This window comes from Neovison vison, chromosome 12, assembly GCF_020171115.1.
Source record: "Neovison vison isolate M4711 chromosome 12, ASM_NN_V1, whole genome shotgun sequence".
In the NCBI taxonomy this organism is placed as follows: Eukaryota; Metazoa; Chordata; class Mammalia; order Carnivora; family Mustelidae; genus Neogale; species Neogale vison.
The window spans coordinates 85,283,136-85,299,940 of NC_058102.1; the positions used below are offsets into that span (position 1 = coordinate 85,283,136).

The following is a 16,805-nucleotide window of genomic DNA, read 5'->3' on the forward strand; positions in this document are numbered from 1 at the left end:
AATTTCTGTTTAACATTTTAAGAAACTGCCAAACTGTTTTCCAAAGTGCCTACACCATTTTACATTCCCACAGCGAAGTGTGAAGGTTCCCATTTCTCCACATTCTCTTCAATATCTGTTATTACCTGTATGCTAAAATATGGACACTCTATGAAAAATAACACCCCCAAAAAAGTTTTAAAATGTTCAGTGAGGAGGCTACCTTTATCCAGGTCAAACGACCATCTCTCAAAAACTGACTGCAGTCCTCCAGCCAGCAGAGGGCGCCCCAAGCCAAGGTCTCTCCTCCTAGCCTTTCGCAGCGCCATCTTAGCGAGATCTCGTTGCTAGGAGACGTAGACGCGTCTTTGGGCTCCAGACCCCAGCCTCACCGCTGTCCCAAGTTCTTTCTCTTGTGTGAGGACTGAGATCTAAGGTCCCACTACCATCCAGGGGAGGTTCCGCAAGGCCCTCTCTGGGGGCGTTTTCCTCCTCCTTCTTCTAAAGAGGACCAAAGCGGACTAGGATCCTCGACTAGCTCCAGTCCCTTCGCCCCCGCTATGGCTAAGAAAGGGAAAAAGGCCAAGTTGCCCCTGTCCGATGAGGAGCAGCTGCTTCTGTTTCAGCAGAAGTTGCTGGCAGAGGAGGAGATGGCCAAGAAGAAAGAAAGGCTCCTGAGCCAGTTCTTGAAGGTGATGGCTTTCTGCATTACTCTCTGCCCAACCCCACCCACTCCCTGCACGGCCCTGTCGCCTGGACCCTCTCGTTGTGGCAGCCTGTGTTCATGCTGGCCTCCCCTGCTCCGGAAATCTTGAAACCCAAATATACTCAGATTTCTGGCAACACTGTTTGGGGAGGAGGCAGTCCTTTGTGAAGCACGGAGTGGGGCAAGAGGCTGACAGTCACAGCTGAGCCCCAGACTGGGACAAGAGGTGTTATCAGCTGTCTGAGCTGTCTGAAATTCTGATATATTCCCTAGAGATTACAAACAACATCCTGCTCTGATGTCTTCACCTGAAAGAAATTCACACTTGCCCTCCCTAACGTGCCATCAGGCTGTTCCTGTCTTACTTCAGACCCTCCCAAAAACAAGAACAGGAACTCCCTGAGTGTTAGTCATCAGGAACTTTGGTCTTTTATGAAAAAAAAAAAAAAAAGACAAAGGGTAAGGTGTCAGTGACAATCTGTGACCTTGTTTGTTTTACCGTAACATGGCTTCATGCCTGACCTTCTGGGGGCGTATTTATTCCTTCACACAGGACAAGTTGGCCAAGGAGGAGCACAATAGTGCTCTGAACCTTAACAAGATTAACACACAGTGGAGAACCGTCCTTAGGGAAGTCAAGACCAGAGAGCTTCATAAGGACATTGAGATCCTCAGCCAGACATTTGAACGAGTGGTGGACTGCAAGGACAGTGTCATCAAGGTAGGCACTCTTCCCAAGGAAACACTTAAACCTGGCTGCCTTGATCTCTTAATAGAATGGGCCTACTGAATTAATTTATTAATCAATTTTGGGGGGAAGAGGGGGAGAGGGATGGGAGAGGGGCAGAGGGACAGAGAGAGAGAGAATCTTAAGCAGGCTCTATGCCCAGAGTGGAGCCTGACATGGGGCTCAGAGGTCTTTCAACCCTGAGATCATGACCTGAGCTGAAATCAAGAGTTAGACGCTTAACCGACAGAGTCACCCAGGCACCCCTAATTTTTTAATCAATCTTAAAGCCCTTACAAGATGCAGACTGTAATGAAGCCAGCATTAGTAATGCCAGTTTTCACTGAAATGAAAAGTGGGCTCCTGGGCTGTCCTCCCTCTCCCCTGCTTCAGCGTAGCCATCTTCCTTGGTCATCTACCGCCTGAAACCAGCGCTATACAATATTAGAGTTGCAAGGCACAGCAGACGTCACCCAGTGACTTGAACTTAGTCTCGCACCTTCACTTCGATATGAGAAGACTTGGTTCCAGAGAAGGGAAGTGGCTTGCCCAATGTCACACAGCCAGTCAGGAAGAGAGCTGGAACGAGAGCATGAGTTTCTTGATTCCTCCTACTCCAATGCTTTAACCAAACTGTTTGGCCTCTTTAATTCAAGTTCACTGGCCCTGGGTGAATCTGAGATATCCATGGGTAAGGGCTCTCTAAGCATCTCAATCACAGCCATATGCTCTTGGGAGACCTTCTTTCACCTATTTTTAACCTCTGTTTACCACTCCTCCTTAGTCTTTTCAATCTTAAAACAACAACAGAAATCCCACAGTAACAGCAAAATATACCTTATCGGCCTGGCATGGCCCTATTGAAAAGACGCATCTCTCCTTCACACCCTAACCCCTGAGGGAAAAAAATTTCAGTAGACCTGGGCAAGCTTTCAAGTGATATATATTAAGAGTCCCCAGATTTGCAAAAACCACTATATATTAGAATTCCTTACCCCACTCATCGTACATTATGGCTTTTTAAGTGACTTCTTCAGCCCCTTATTGGCAGTTATCAAATACTTGAGGAGAAGAGAACCAGCAGGGTTCATTTAAGGACACTGAGCTGTGGCCAGTCTCACCCTCCAGCCAGTTAGCTTCCAGCTTTGTAGCTAATGCTGCCGGTCCCCCCTTAGGAAAGTCACACACTGCTAATTAAGCGCCTTCAGGGTCATTCCTGAGGAACCGAACCTACCCGTGTTAAATGTGCAAATGTTAGCGGTCTTGCTGACTCTTGCTATCTCCACTTCTTCACTTCCTCTGGACCCTGAATCCCACAACTGCTTTCCCCTCTTCCCTAGGAACTTGCTCTGGTAAAGACTACCAGGCCCGAATCACAGATACTTTCCATCATTTAGTCTTCATCTAACCCGAGTCCTCTGTGGCATGGATACTTTATTTTATTTTATTATTATTTTCTAATGTATTAGAGAGAGAGAGGCCCCGAGCGGGGGGCAGGGAGGGGGCAGAGGGAGAGGGCCAGACAGACTCCCCTAGGAGCAAGGAGCCCTACATGGGACTCGATTCCAGGATCCTGAGATCACCACCTGAGCCGAAGTCAGAGGCTCAACCAGCAAAGCCACCCAGGTGCCCCTGTGGCACTGACTTTCTTATTCATGCCCTCCTTGAAACTCCCCTTTGGTTTCCATGACTTCATTCTTTTCTGGCTTTTCTCCTGCCTCGGGAATATATATCGAATCCTCTTTGTGAGTTTATCTTCCTTTCTTCCAATGCCTGAACTTAATTTTGCACGTTTCTGAGTCTGGCCATCTCGCCCTTTAACCACATGTCTAGGGCCTAGACAGTCGTGCTCATTACCCTGACTTAACTTTTTTAGATTTCATTTATTTATTTCTTTTAGAGAGAACACGAATTGGGGAGAGGGGGAGAATCTCAAGCTGACTCCTCACTGAGTGCGGAGCCTGACGCAGGGCTCAATCTCACAGCCCTAGCTGAAATAAAGAGTCAGCTACATAACAGACTGAGCCACCCAGGTGCCCCTCATTACCCTGACCTTTAATGCCACTTTTATATCAATGACTTCCAGGTTCTCCAACACCAGCCTGGATTTCTTTCGCGAGTTCCACATCATTCTATTCAAGATTCCTAGATATCTGTTCCGTGCTGTTGCATTGTCCTCCAACCAAGCTCAGGAGCTTCCTCTTCCCTGGCCAGGCCCAAACCAATTTTTCCACAATCTGGTCTTCCTTACACTCAATTCAGGTGGCCAGTGCCATTCATTCACCAAACCACTCAAACACAGAAATCTGGGAATCATCCTAGGCTTTGCTTCCATCCCTGACTTCTGTTCCAAGTTTTGTATAAATCCTCTGCTTAAATATTTTTCAAAGCTATACTCTGCTCTCCTTCCCCACTGTCCTGCTGCAGGGGAGACCTGGGCATCTTCTCTTACATGGACTGTTCCAACAGTCTCCTATCTTCCAGCCTTCATGCCCAGCCACCTGAGATGACACAACTGTTGACACAACTACCAGGATCATCTTTTTGGAACAAAAATCTGATTCTGTTATTCCACTGCCTAAATTTTAGTGGCTTCCCACTTCCACAGGAAAAAGTCCACAAACTCCAGGGAAAGGACATCAAAGCCCTTCATGATCTGGCCTCTCCTTGTACCTTTCACACACCCCACATTGTTTCTTTCTTTTTATTTTATTTTATTTTATTTATTTGACAGAGAGAGATCACAAGTAGGAAGAGAGGCAGGCAGAGAGAGAGGAGGAAGCAGGCTCCCTGCTGAGCAGAGAGCCCGATGCGGGACTCGATCCCAGGACCCTGAGATCATGACCTGAGCCGAAGGCAGCGGCTTAACCCACTGAGCCACCCAGGTGCCCCCCCACTTTGTTTCTTACCTGTGATTTTGCACATGCTGTTCCCTCTATCTGGAAGTCTCTCTTCCCCATCTCATCAGTCTTCCTGGCAAACTCTTAACTCCTTCAGGAGTGCTACAAATGACATCTGTCCTGTGAAGCCTTCCATGGTGCTCTTAGTCAGACTCAGGCATTCAGTCTTTTATATCCCATTGGCACTGGTCAGTCATCAACCTCATAGCAATTTCCAGGTTATACAGTAAGTTTCTGTTTATGTAACTCCTTTCCTACTGCAAGACTGCAAGCTCCTTTGGAGGGCACTGAGCATGTCTTTTCATCCCCAAATCCTTGGCACCCAGCACAGTGCCAGTAATGACAGGTTTAGTAAACATTGGATGAGTGAATGAAGAGGCTTCCATTATCAGCATCTATCTCAAAAGATCCTATTTCATACCAAACATATAAGGTAAAAGCTAGCTCTGTACAGAGGTTGTGGTAGTTTACAGTGAGTGTCTCAATGTGTCTGATCATGTAGGCATTCACTAAATCCTTTTTTGTTTGTTTATTTCATTTACTTTTTTAAAGAGATTTTATATTTAAGTTACCTCCACACCCAACATGGGGCTTGAACTCACAACTCCAAGATCAAGAGTTGCATGCTCCACCGAGAGAGCCAGCCAGGCACCCATTTCTTTCATGTTAATTTTAATTTGTTTTACTTTTTTGAATAGGTAATACACTCACATTATTCAAAATTGAAAAGATAAAGTTATACAGAGAAAAGTGCCCTCCCACTAGTGCCTTTCAGCCACGCGGGGCCTCTCTCAATCATTGTAGTTTCATGAGTAAACCTTTTTTTACACAAATGGTAGAACTACATACTGTTCTGCCCCTTGTCTTTTTCAAACAATTTATCCTAGGGACTATTCCACATTAGCCCATAAAGATCTTCTCTTTTTCTTTTAATAACTGCATCATATTCTATATTGTAGTTTAACAAATACTTTGTATTCTGTATTTCCTAGATTTTGGTAATTAAATCTAGAAGGTTGGAGGTGTTGTATTCTTCCATATTCTTCCATCAACCAGGGACATATGTCTGGTTATCTCTTTTTTTTTTAAAGATTTATTCATTTGAGAGCAACCAAGCATGGGTGAGTAGGGGAAGGGGCAGAAGAAGAGAATCTTCGGGCAAACTCCTTGCTGAACGTGGAGCCCAGGGGTGTGTGTGGGGGGGCTCAGTGGCACTATCCCGAGATCGTGACCTGACCCAAAATCAAGAGTCAGACGCTCAACTGACTGAGGCACCCAGGCACCCTGCCTGGTTATCTCTTTTTGTGATGTTAGTAGCTGTTGATTATCCATTAATTCATTGGGGGTTGCAAAATGCTGATTTTTAAAAATTAAAATGTAATGTATTATTAGCCCCAGGGTCTGTGAATCACCAGGTTTACACACTTCCCAGCACTCACCATAGCATATACCCTTCCCAATGTCCATAACCCAACCACCCTCTCTCTACCCCCATTCCCTCCACAACCCTCAGTTTGTTTTGTGAGATTAAGAGTCTCTTATAGTTTGTCTCCCTCCTGATCCCATCTTGTTTAAAATACTGATTTTCTAATAGTATCATTCCTTTTTCATTTATTAGGTTGAATACTGCTATAAAGAGATACCTTCTGTCATTGAGCATTCAGTTACCAGGAGGTATAGTTTATACAATAAAGGCAGCATAAATACTTGATTATTTCTTTGCCCTTTATACACCATTAAGGAAAAAAAAAACAAACAATGGGTTGTCTGGTATTCTCAATGGTAATTGATTTTTTTAAGTATCCTTATGAATTCATAAACATAACTGATATTATTCAGTCCATTGTAGTTTTTACCCTTATCAATGCTCACATTGCCCCCTTTCTGCCAGTGAAGTGTTCCAGTTATCCAATACCGCATAACATGGCATCCCTAAATTAGTGACTTAAAACAACAATTTATTTTATTATTTCTCATGATTCGTTGATCTAGTTCACCCGCTTGGTGCTCGCTTGCTGTCTCTCCTACAGTGTTCAGTCAGATGTCAGCTGGGGCTACAGTCACCTGAAGGCTTGACTGGGCTCGATGTCTAAGGCGGCCAGCGGTTGATTCTGTCAGCTGGCAGGGAGTTTAGGGGGGGCTGTTGACTAGAACGCCTTAATGTGGCTCCTCTCCGAGCACTGCCCTGCTCACACTGTGATAGCTGGATTCCTGGAGGGAGTGTCCCAAGAACAAGCATTCCAAAGGGCAGGAAGCAGAAGCTGCCAGGTCCCATAAGGGCTATGCCTGCAGCTGGAACAGTGTCACTTCCACCATATTCTCATGGTCCAAGAGTCACAGCATCTCCCCACATTCAAGGAGACAGAAGGAGAGAATACCTCTTGATGGAGGAATGGCAAGGTCATGTTGCAGAAGACTGCAGGATAGCAAATATTGTCATGCCCATCTTTGGAAGATACAATCTGCTCCAGTGAGACACTTTTCTTGGTTTCTGAGTTCTTCTGACATGACGCCATTGGTCTTTCATAGCTGCTCTGCTATCTTGTACGAGATACCTTAGGTTCTACTCGCTTATGTTCTGCCTCAGACCTTGGAGCAGCCATTTCTCCAAGAATCCTCAATCCCTTTTATTATTTTTTTAAAGATTTTATTTGACAGGTATCACAGGTAGGCAGAGAGGCAGGCAGAGAGAGAGGGGAAGCAGGCTCCCCGCTGAGCAGAGAGCCCGACTGGGGGCTCAATCCCAGGACCCTGAGATCATGACCTGAGCCAAAGGCAGAGGCTTAACACACTAAGCCACGCAGGCGTCCTCCTCAATCCCTTTTAGTGGTAGCCTCATTGTTAGAAATATCTTTTGTCCCTAGGATACTGCCTGGCTCCATGGGGTCCCATGATGTCACTTATACTTTCCAATCATGAGTAGGAGAACCAGCCCTCCTAGAGCCAGAGAGCTGGCATTAGGAACTCGGGGGAAATGCCATTCACGCCATCCAGCTGAATACACTTTTATGTTCCCGTACTGATGCCATTCAGCCAAAATAGGAACTCTGTTTCTTACCCAGTCTTTAGCCAAGGACCTGTCGGAAGCAGAGGAGCAGTACGCCCATGCCCTGCGCAGCCACCTGCACAGCATTGACCAGCTCTTAGCCCTGCAGAGACGCCGGCTCCGTCTCTTAGAGGAAAGCTACAACATGGAGCTGGAGGCCCTAACCAAGGAGTTTGAGACCGAAAGGTATGGAGGCCTACAAGGAAATCGGGGATTGAGTCCAGGAGGGGATCCAGAACCTGTGTCAAGGAGCTACCTCTACGGAGGCAGCCAGCAACCTGGAGCATCCCACCTTGCTTATGACACGACCCCCACAGAGAACATCCAGAGTTCCTTCTGAACTAACGCAGGTTTAAGCTCGTAGCCGTAGCTTCCCTATGCCCGTGCCAGGTCTCTCCCTCTAACACCCTCACCACCTACTTTCAACTATCAAAATCCAACCCATCTGGCAGGGGACAGGGAGGGGAGGGAGACCTCTCACTATAACCTTTTATACTTCTCTGCTTTTCGTGTCATATGAATGTATTCCCTGTTCAAAGATGAAAATGATCTTATTTACTCTTTCTGACCCTAATATGAATAGAGCCTACCCTCCCTCTGTGATCCTTCAAGTACCTAGGAGTTTGTACCACTCATACAGTTCTACATACTGCGCTGAATGGTCGTTATTGGTCCATAAGCTTTATCCCTCAGAGCAGGGACAGTGTCTTATCTCCTGCAGGAAGACAATTATTGATCAGCATGAAAAAGAGATTCACTACCTACAGGATGTCTTCATGGCCATGGAGCAGAACTATATAGATTCTGAGTATGAAAGTAAGCTGGAGTTCCAGAGCATGTGGGATGATCTCAAAAACAAGGTATGGAGGGAGAGTACCTGGGCAAGAGCTGGGAGAGAAGGGAGAGAAAAATGCTCAAGGCCACTGGAGGGCCTACAGACACTTAACCAAAACAACCAAGAATATGCCTGTATCCCTACTGCATTTTGTAATTTTGTAGAAATTAGCTGGGAATACTATTCCAAAATGTCAAGGAAATGCACTTTAGAGCTAAAAGGCACCAAGGAGATCATCTGGATTCACCCTGTGATTTGCAGATGAACAAACTAAGGCCCAAAGAAGTAAAATGATCTGCTAAAGTCATGCTGCTGCACTGTGGTAGAACCAGGAAAATCCAGGTCTGCCCTTGTCCCAAAGTGCTTTCCACCATCCTAGAGGCTGCAAATTTAGGTATCCTGCAGACCTGGGTTTGAGCATGGGTTTTGTTTTGTTTTGCTCCACAGTGTTTTTTAAATTTTTAAAATAAGCTTCCTACATTTAAAAACTGGGAAATTTCAGTGGTGGCGCCTGGCTGGCTCAGTTTGTAGAGCATAAGACTCTTGATCTCAGGGTCATAAGGTCAAGCCCCATGTTGGGCATGGAGCCTACTTAATTAAAAAAAAAAAAATGGGGTCCCTGGGTGGCTCAGTTGGTTGGGCGACTGTCTTCGGCTCAGGTCATGATCCTGGAATCCTGGGATCGAGTCCTGCATTGGGCTCCCAGCTCCATGGGGAGTCTGCTTCTCCCTCTGACCTCTCCCTCTCATGTGCTCTCTCTCTCTCAAATAAATAAATAAAATCTTAAAAGAAATTTTTTTTAAACAAAACTAAAAATGGGGGAAACCCATAAAACCCCAAAATTTTAGCTTCTCTTGGAAAAAAAAAAGATCTGGTAATACTGGGTCCCATTTCCAAATGGGGACACTGGTGTGGAGCTGAGCAGATATGTTCTGCACCACCCCCAAAGCCCATGAAACATTTCTTCTCTGGTTCACCACAGGCCTCCTCCTCTAGCTTACAGCACTTATTTACATCATCTGCCTAGTCTTTGTAGGCACTCTCATTGGTGACCTCTGCACTGTACTAGGTTATAAACCATTCAAGAGGGGGAGGGTGCTGGAGGCAAGGCATCCAAGCACTGGCTATTTTGGTGCCACTTCCTAGAATCTAGAAGAGAAGCATTTTCTAAGACTGCAACTGGAGAACATAGTAGAAGACCTGTGGAGAAGGTTCCAGGAGGCACTCAAGAATTACACCGATGCCACAGAAGACCAAAAGATTGCCTTTGAGACTCTGAAGGTGAAAGATGAGAAGAGCTCCAAAGAGATTGAAGCACAGATGAAAAAAATACAGAGACTACAGGTGAGTGCAGCCAACTGGAAATACTCACTGCTTTCAGTGCTCCATTATCCCCTGGTCATCTTCTCCCAATTTCCACTGGACCCTGTCACTGGTTGGGGAAAAACGAGATCCTTGGATTTCAGTCCCCAGATTGTCCTTTTACCTGTCTCATTGAAGGCCTTTAGCTCATCAAGGGTTTCCTCCTACCTCTATCCCTCCAGGACTCCATAATTATTTTAAAAAGCAAGATCATGATGCACAACCGTGAGAGAGAAGAACAGAACCAGTACCTCCGTAAGGACAAGGAGCTGGTCCTTGCCCAGCTGCGAAAACTTAAAGCCCAAAGGACTCAGGCCCGGGAACTATCACAGGAAAACTTAGTCAAACTCACCTTGGAAAGTAATGCCACCCTCAAGGCCCTGAGAAAGATCGTCAATAAGGTAACAGGGGAGAGGACAGTCAAAAAAAACAAAAAAACAAAAAAACAAGGAACTTGGATCCTTGCAAAGTGAAAGGGGTTTGAGAGAGGTAGAGGGCTTTCTCCTGCTTTCTGCCTGCATGGATGTCTGGACTACCTTTTGTCTTCCATGTTCCCTCCCCTCTTATGTTTTAAATTAAATGAATAATGAATTTGCTCAGACTGTAAAGTACTTGGAATAGTGCTTGGCACGTAGTAAGCACTCTGTGTTAGATGCAGTCATTACTCTAGTCTCACATTTGGGTGAATAGCTTCCCTGGGTTTAAGCAGGGGAACCACCTCCCCTATTTCCCCTCCCCACCCCATTTCCTAATAAAAGGTCTCTTCCTGCTTCTGACAGGGTGAAAAGATCCTGAAACTTGCTGAAATATGTAGGAAGTTTGAAACCGAGGAAGAAAAAGTGCTGCCTTTTTATTCAACAGTTTTGACTCCCGAGGAGCAGAAGGAGATAGAAGAAATTTACCCAGAGGAGCTTACTGAGGAGCTCACAAAGGTAAAAGATCCTAGGGTCCTGGGGCCACCACCCGAGGCTGGGGATCACGGGCCATGGGGACTGCATTTGGGAATGGGCCTCAACATGCACCTTTCTCCACCCTCAGGTGATAGTGAACTACATAGGGATGGAGAATTTCTGGAAGAGGTACAACAAAGTGAAACTGGAGCAACTGAGCCTCCAGCACAGACATGCCCAGTTGTCAGAAATCAATAGGAAGCTGCGGGAGATGCTGAAGCAGTACTTGGATGGCATCTCAGTGAGTGACGAAGTGCTAAGCCAGCTCAACCCACTCTTTATCGTCAACCATCGCAGTAACTTACCCCAGCATTTGTCCACACCTACCACCCAGCCAGGTGACAAACCACCTCCAGCCACTTACAACATCATTGAAGCAGCCCACGTGATCTCCCACATCCTGTGATAGAAGGAGAAGATTGCTTTTCAAACCCCAATTTTTTGAAAGAACTGAAGACCTTGCTATTAAAAATTTCCAAGAGGGTTTATGAGCTCCTTCTATATTCGCTATATTGGAGAACGCAGTCTATTTGGAAGATACTAGGAATACAGTGGCCCCAGAGAGTGAAGAGAATAGCCAGGCAATTATCAGGAGGCTCGCTGTTCAAGAAGCACTGCTTCTTTGAGTTCTGGGCACTAAGAGGGCCAGAACCCATACCTTTGGGATGTAGAGATCCTACGGGAACATTCAAGTGCAGGTCCTTGGCAGTAAGTTAGGACAAGAGGAGGCAGGGGAAGAGGTGATCCAGAGCCTCCAACCACCCCAATGTCAGGCAGGATCCAACTCAGAATGCCTTTTTCCCCAGCCCTTTCCCTCATTCCCACTTACAGAAGTAGCCTCAGAAAGTATCAGGTGAAGAATCCAGAGAAATTTTTAAAAATTATTTATTATTTCTTTTTGCTCTTGTTTCGTTTCTCTTCCTTGAGCTTCTTTTTGGAGACTTTAGGTCTGTTGGCCTTTTTGTATAGGTGATACCCAATGAGGCCCAGGAGGGCTGGCACCATGGCCATGCCTACCAGAGGCAGAATGCCCTTCACCAGCTTTTGCCAGTAGTTGGCTCGGATCAGTGCAATCAGCTCCACATCAAACTGCAGCACTGCATCCGCTGAAGGCAGAGAGGAGGCGAGGGTTAGAATCTCTGCATTTTATCCAGGGCTCCGAATCTAAATGAAAGCAGGGAGGGCAGGCCACACAAAAGCAACAACTACGAAGGTGGCAAGATTTAAACATGGTGAGTTCCTCTAGACAAAAGCAGAGAAGGGTTATGTGCAGACTCTACTGATAGTTATGTTTACCCCAAATCTATAAATGTGGCTTGTGTTCAGTGACAAGTCTAAGGACAGGAAAACTCTGTGGATCTAAGACATACAGGCTGTTCTCCATTGGTAAGTCCGAGAACCCCTCTACCGAGAACTCCCATTTCCAAATAGCCACATTGACAGAATCTTTGCAGAGCTGAAATGAACTGGCTTTAACCTAGACATTTTAAAATGTTACCAACCAATGAGCCCATGCAATGTGACTGTTAGAAAACACAGATGTTTCATCACAGAGGAAGGAGGTGGCTTAAGAAGTAAGGAGCAGGTGAATGAACAGGAGTGAGTCAGGGGAGAAAGGCAAATACTAGAAAGGGGGAGGTCGTAGAGCTTTGGGTGAAAGAGCTTTTCTTTAGTCTCATGACCCTCTTTGCTGTTCTTCCTCTAAGTTGGAACTAGGATAAGAACTTTTATCCTAATACTCTGAAGTACAAAACATTTTAGCTAATAGAACATCTGTTATAACCCAAAGCAAGAGATCTGCATGTTGGGAAATCTTTCCCAGGACCTGTTGACAGCTTTTAAAGTTATAGGGTGGGCTTGGCTTTTTTTTCTTTTTAAAATTTTTTTAAAGATTTTATTTATTTATTTGACAGAGAGATAGAGAACACAAGTAAGCAGAGTGGCAGGCAGAGGGAGAGAGACAAGCAGGCCCTTTATTGAGCTGGAAGCCCGAAGCGGGCCTCAATCCCAGGACCCTGAAATCATGACCCAAGCCAAAGGCAGATGCTTAACCAATTAAACCACCCAGAAACCCCTGGGCTTGGCTTTTAAAAGTTGTTTTTTGTTTTGCTTTTTTTTTTTTTTAAAGATTTTATTTATTTATTTGACAGACAGAGATCACAAGTAGGCAGAGAGGCAGGAAGAGAGAGGAGGAAGCAGGCTCCCCGCTGAGCAGAGAGCCTGATGCAGGGCTCAATCCCAGGACTCGGGGATCATTTCCTGAGCCAAAGGCAGAGGCTTCAACCCACTGAGCCACCCAGGTGCCCCTGTTTTGCTTTTTTTTTTTTAATTACTTTACTGTGATGATTTTTACTGCCTCTTCGTGGAGGCTGAAAGGAGGGGTGGAGATGTGGTGAGAAGCCACACCAACAGCACAAATGACACGGGTTGGAGTTGTGGAGAAAAGGCATGAAAGAGAGCTAGCAGAGGCAACAGACCCAAGTGGCTCAAGTCAGTATTTCTTCCCTAACAAGGTGCTATCTGCCAGAGGGAAGCCAGGGAGCCTTAACGAGTTCTATGTGTCTAGTCCCTATTGGTGATCTGAAAAGGAAAAAAGCAGCAGCCCTACAGAAGGAGGCCCCAGCCATCCCTGGCCTTTTCAGCAAACTGGATTTAGACTATCTCAAGCCCCAGACAAAGCTCTGAGGGACTGGGTACTTTGACTGCCTGACAGAGAGGACTAGACAGATTACCTGGGATAGACGGTGGAAATCCCCGCTTTCCATAGGCCAAGTGAGAGGGAATGATTGCCCTTCTCTTCTCTCTGAGGGAAGGAATATGAATCATAGCTGGGGTGGGATCAGGTGGGCTAGGAGCCTCAGTCCATCCTCAGCCCCACCAGCAACACACTCTGGATATTCACCCCAAATGATGAACTCTCCCAGCTGAGCACCAAACAGGTTGACCAGGAAAGGTCTGTCCCCCCACATGCCTCAGCTCCTCCAACAGAACCCACAGCCAGAGAGGCACAGTGGCTCTGGATGCCCTTCAGGTTCCCAATGACCTGGACCTGCCCAGTGCAAAGCCTTTATCACACATTCTTCTGCCTCTCTGAGGAGCAAGGACAGCAAAGTAAGCCTCCACCCATGCAAAGGGGGTGCCCAAGCCCACCCCTGCCCTGATACTCACCCCACACACATGTCTAGAAGGCTCTGCTCCAGACCTTGAGGAAGAAGACACAACTGAAAGGAAGCTACCTACATCCCCCAAAGCCCAGGAGAGGAGAATCAAACGCTCCCTACGACCTTCAACTAAGCTCCCCACTTCTCAAATCCCTGGTCATCCGTGGGGTGTGGGCCAAAGGGAGTGTCAGAAGCCGGGTTTGAACCTCAGGAGGTGACTGGTATTGTCCTGGTGGCATTTTCAACGTATTTTAGGGATTGAGGAGGCTAAGAAGGGCTTAGGTCAGGAAGAAACAGAATGGGAGGCGCAGGTCACATACCTGGGATCACCTGCTTTTGGCCAAGTTCTATAACCAGAGGATCTCTGGTCAGGGAAGTGTCAATAATGCGTCCATCTACCAAGCTGCCCTGTGGGGAGAGAGCAGCAGGAGCGCACACCTCGCAGGGCACCACACACCTGGGCCCCGGGGCAGCGGCGGCAACCCCCTCGCAGCTGCAGCCCAGCATTCCCCTCCGGGCAGAAAGCAACAGGAAGCCCCAAAGGGCTGGCGCTTCTCGGAGATCTCCCCACCCTCCGCTTCTCTGAGCCGGGGCGGAACTGGCGGAAAAGCTGGGAAGGGAAATGGGCAGGCAGGAGGCGCGCCCCTCCCCCCGCCACGTGCTCGACGACCCCGGAGCTCCAGCTTCACTCCCGAACTGCTTGCCACGTGTCCCAGACAGCGCTGACGTGTTCCAGCAGGGCACCGCCCCCTCCCGGGCCCCGCCCCGCCCCGCCCCCCCCCCCGATCCCTCACCGTGTAGTGTATGTGCAGCGTGTCTCCAAAAGCAGCGGGCTCCGCGCACGGCTCGGGGGGCTCCACCTGCGAGCGGACTACAGGAGTCACGCAGGCTCCTCCAGAGATTCCGTTCCCGCCCCGACACCCAGCACTCCCTAGATCAGTTCCCGCACTCGCTCTCCTCCCGGCTCCCAGGTTCGTTCCGATCCCCTCGTTCCCCACCAAGGCCCGGCCGCCGCAGCACCGGGACACCCTCTCCTCACCAGGGTCTCCACTTGGAGGGTCCGGACGGGACTTTCGGTTTCAAACCCAGCCTCAGCCCGGCACATCACCCCACTGAGCAGCAGCAGCAGCAGACGGAGCGGGAGAAGTGAGGGGCGCAGGGTCATGACTGGACGCGGGGCAAGGCACGGGGCACCAGGACAGGCTGCTCCGGTGACGGCGCCTAGGACAGCGATTCCCTTGGAGCCCAGGCCGGAGTGGACGGGACGGGGCGGGTCGCAACGCGCCAGCTCCTCCTCCAGCAGCCCTTCCGCCACCTTGTCCCCACCTCCTGGAGGGAGGCCGCCGGGAGCCCTTCCCTACCCTCAGAGATCGGGAGGTCGCGTTTTAGGATCCATCCGTTGGCCGTTCTGTCCCATAGCGAGGGGGACTGGGTCACTTAATGGCACCCACTTACGATGACCTATTGTGTGCCAGTCACTTTTCTGTAATCCTCAAAGCCACCCTGAAAGGTAGGCATAACTGTTTCCATTTTACAGATGAGTTCAGGTTAAGAAACCTGCCCAAGGTCTTCTAGCTAGGTGGCGCCAGAGACAAGATTCAAACTTACGACGGCCTGAGTCCCGCCTGTTGGGTCTTTTGGTTTTTCCTCTTTTAAGATACAGGTGTCTTCACACCTGTCCTGGCAGTGTCTGTTTGGCCCAACCCACCCCAGCGGTTGTTAAAGAGGGCACCCCTGTCCCTCTTCCAGCCATTCACCTTGAATTCTGGAGGTCACAGGAGGCAGGGAGCTGTCTTGTATGCCTGTTCTTTGGAAAGATAATTTCAAACAACCAGGAGCTATTTTCCTGCAAGGATGGGGCGAATCCCTGATCTTTTCCTCACACCGACCTATCCCTCCTCCTTTATCAGCAAGCTTGTAAAAAGGGCAACTTACGACCTTTTTATGTTTATTTTGCCCAACCTAGGGCTTGACCTCACCCCAATATCGTCTCAAGCTCTATAGACTGAGCCAGCCAGGTACCCCCAAGGACTTCAATTTCTTAAAGGGGTTTTAAAAAGTGTTCCGGGCAACACAACCAGTCCCCTTTTGTATGATTTAAATCCTCACTGCCCACTCAGGCCATGGCACCTGAATTCTGCTCCCTCCAAAAGTCATCATTAAGCTCAGTCACCAAATTCTTGTGTCATTTCTTGGTCCCTGTCCTCTTCAGCATCTCTCTCGTATTTGATGCCCTCCCAAGCTCTAGATACAACTAACTGCCTGCTGGGTATCTCCACCTGGGTGTTTGACCAGTACATCAAATCAATACACCCAATACTGTACTCTCATTCCTTTTTTTCCATCCATCCCATCTGTAACAATCTAGAATTCCCTCCCGATTTTCTGTTTCTGTTAGTGGCTCTGCTGTTAGCATTCTCCTAAATTCTCCTCTCATTCATACCAGTCTCCTTTGATTTGTCCTTCCATCACCTCTCCAAGCTTTCCTTCCATTCCCAAGGCTACTACCCTAATTAAGCCATTACCTCTTTGGAATTGTTGAAAAAGTCCCCTCAGGAGGAGGGGATTTCTAGGGATGATGGAATGCTCTATATCTTGATAGGGAGGTGGCTAACATGGGTGTAGCATTTGTTAAAACTTGTTAGAACTATATGAGAAGATCTGTGCGTTGCACTGCACAAATTATACTTCAAATTATACTTCCAATTAAAAAATAATAATAAACACAAAACTACATTTTCAAGTCTTCCTCAAAGCTGGATAAGGCCATGTGACTAAGTTCTGGCCAGTAAGACATAAGCAGAAGTGTTGGAAATATTGTCCTGGACTTCCAGCAAGGCCCCTTAAAGAAAATTAATTCAGCTAAGAAGTGTGTCATTGTGTGCTCCTCCTCCTCTCCTCCAGCTCCTTCCCTTCCTTTGTTCTGCTGCCTGGCATATAGATGAGATGAATTACACTCTAGCAGTCACATCAGACCATGAGGTGACCATGAGGATGAAGCTATGTGCGAGGACGGTGAAGCAAAAAGAAGTCTGAGCCCTGGGCGCCTGGGCGGCTCAGTGGGTTAAGCATCTGCCTTTGCCTCAAGCCATGATCCCAGGGTCTTGGGACTGAGCCCTGCCCAGGGCTCTCTGCTCAG

At 47.6% G+C, this 16,805-nt stretch overlaps 2 protein-coding genes across 2 annotated transcripts; one reads left to right on the forward strand and one right to left on the reverse strand.

Annotated features, from left to right (window-relative positions):
• Positions 1-333: 333 nt before the first annotated feature.
• CCDC65 (coiled-coil domain containing 65) lies at positions 334-10,996 on the forward strand. The gene is made up of 8 exons (XM_044228508.1): positions 334-671; positions 1,239-1,406; positions 7,375-7,544; positions 8,080-8,218; positions 9,340-9,537; positions 9,738-9,956; positions 10,335-10,487; positions 10,594-10,996. The coding sequence occupies exons 1-8, from the start codon at positions 540-542 to the stop codon at positions 10,909-10,911; spliced, it is 1,497 nt and encodes a 498-aa protein (XP_044084443.1). The 5' UTR covers positions 334-539; the 3' UTR covers positions 10,912-10,996.
• Positions 10,997-11,373: 377 nt separating this feature from the next.
• FKBP11 (FKBP prolyl isomerase 11) lies at positions 11,374-16,739 on the reverse strand. The gene is made up of 6 exons (XM_044228509.1): positions 14,706-16,739; positions 14,461-14,526; positions 13,987-14,074; positions 13,674-13,707; positions 13,238-13,308; positions 11,374-11,611 (listed from the first exon to the last, which is right to left on the reverse strand). Exons 1-6 carry the CDS (start codon positions 14,829-14,831, stop codon positions 11,394-11,396), a joined length of 603 nt encoding a protein of 200 aa, XP_044084444.1. The 5' UTR covers positions 14,832-16,739; the 3' UTR covers positions 11,374-11,393.
• Between the last annotated feature and the right edge of the window lie 66 nt (positions 16,740-16,805).

Coding starts and splice junctions, on each gene's coding strand:
- FKBP11 (XM_044228509.1), bottom strand. CDS start 14,831: ATGACCCTGCGCCCCTCACTTCTCCCGCTCCGTCTGCTGCTGCTGCTG. Junction 14,527..14,705: donor CCCTCCAAGTGGAGACCCTG/GTGAGGAGAGGG, acceptor GTCCGCTCGCAG/GTGGAGCCCCCCGAGCCGTG. Junction 11,612..13,237: donor ATTTCCACCGTCTATCCCAG/GTAATCTGTCTA, acceptor CTCTGCCTTCAG/CGGATGCAGTGCTGCAGTTT.
- CCDC65 (XM_044228508.1), top strand. CDS start 540: ATGGCTAAGAAAGGGAAAAAGGCCAAGTTGCCCCTGTCCGATGAGGAG. Junction 9,538..9,737: donor AAAAAATACAGAGACTACAG/GTGAGTGCAGCC, acceptor CTATCCCTCCAG/GACTCCATAATTATTTTAAA. Junction 9,957..10,334: donor TGAGAAAGATCGTCAATAAG/GTAACAGGGGAG, acceptor TGCTTCTGACAG/GGTGAAAAGATCCTGAAACT.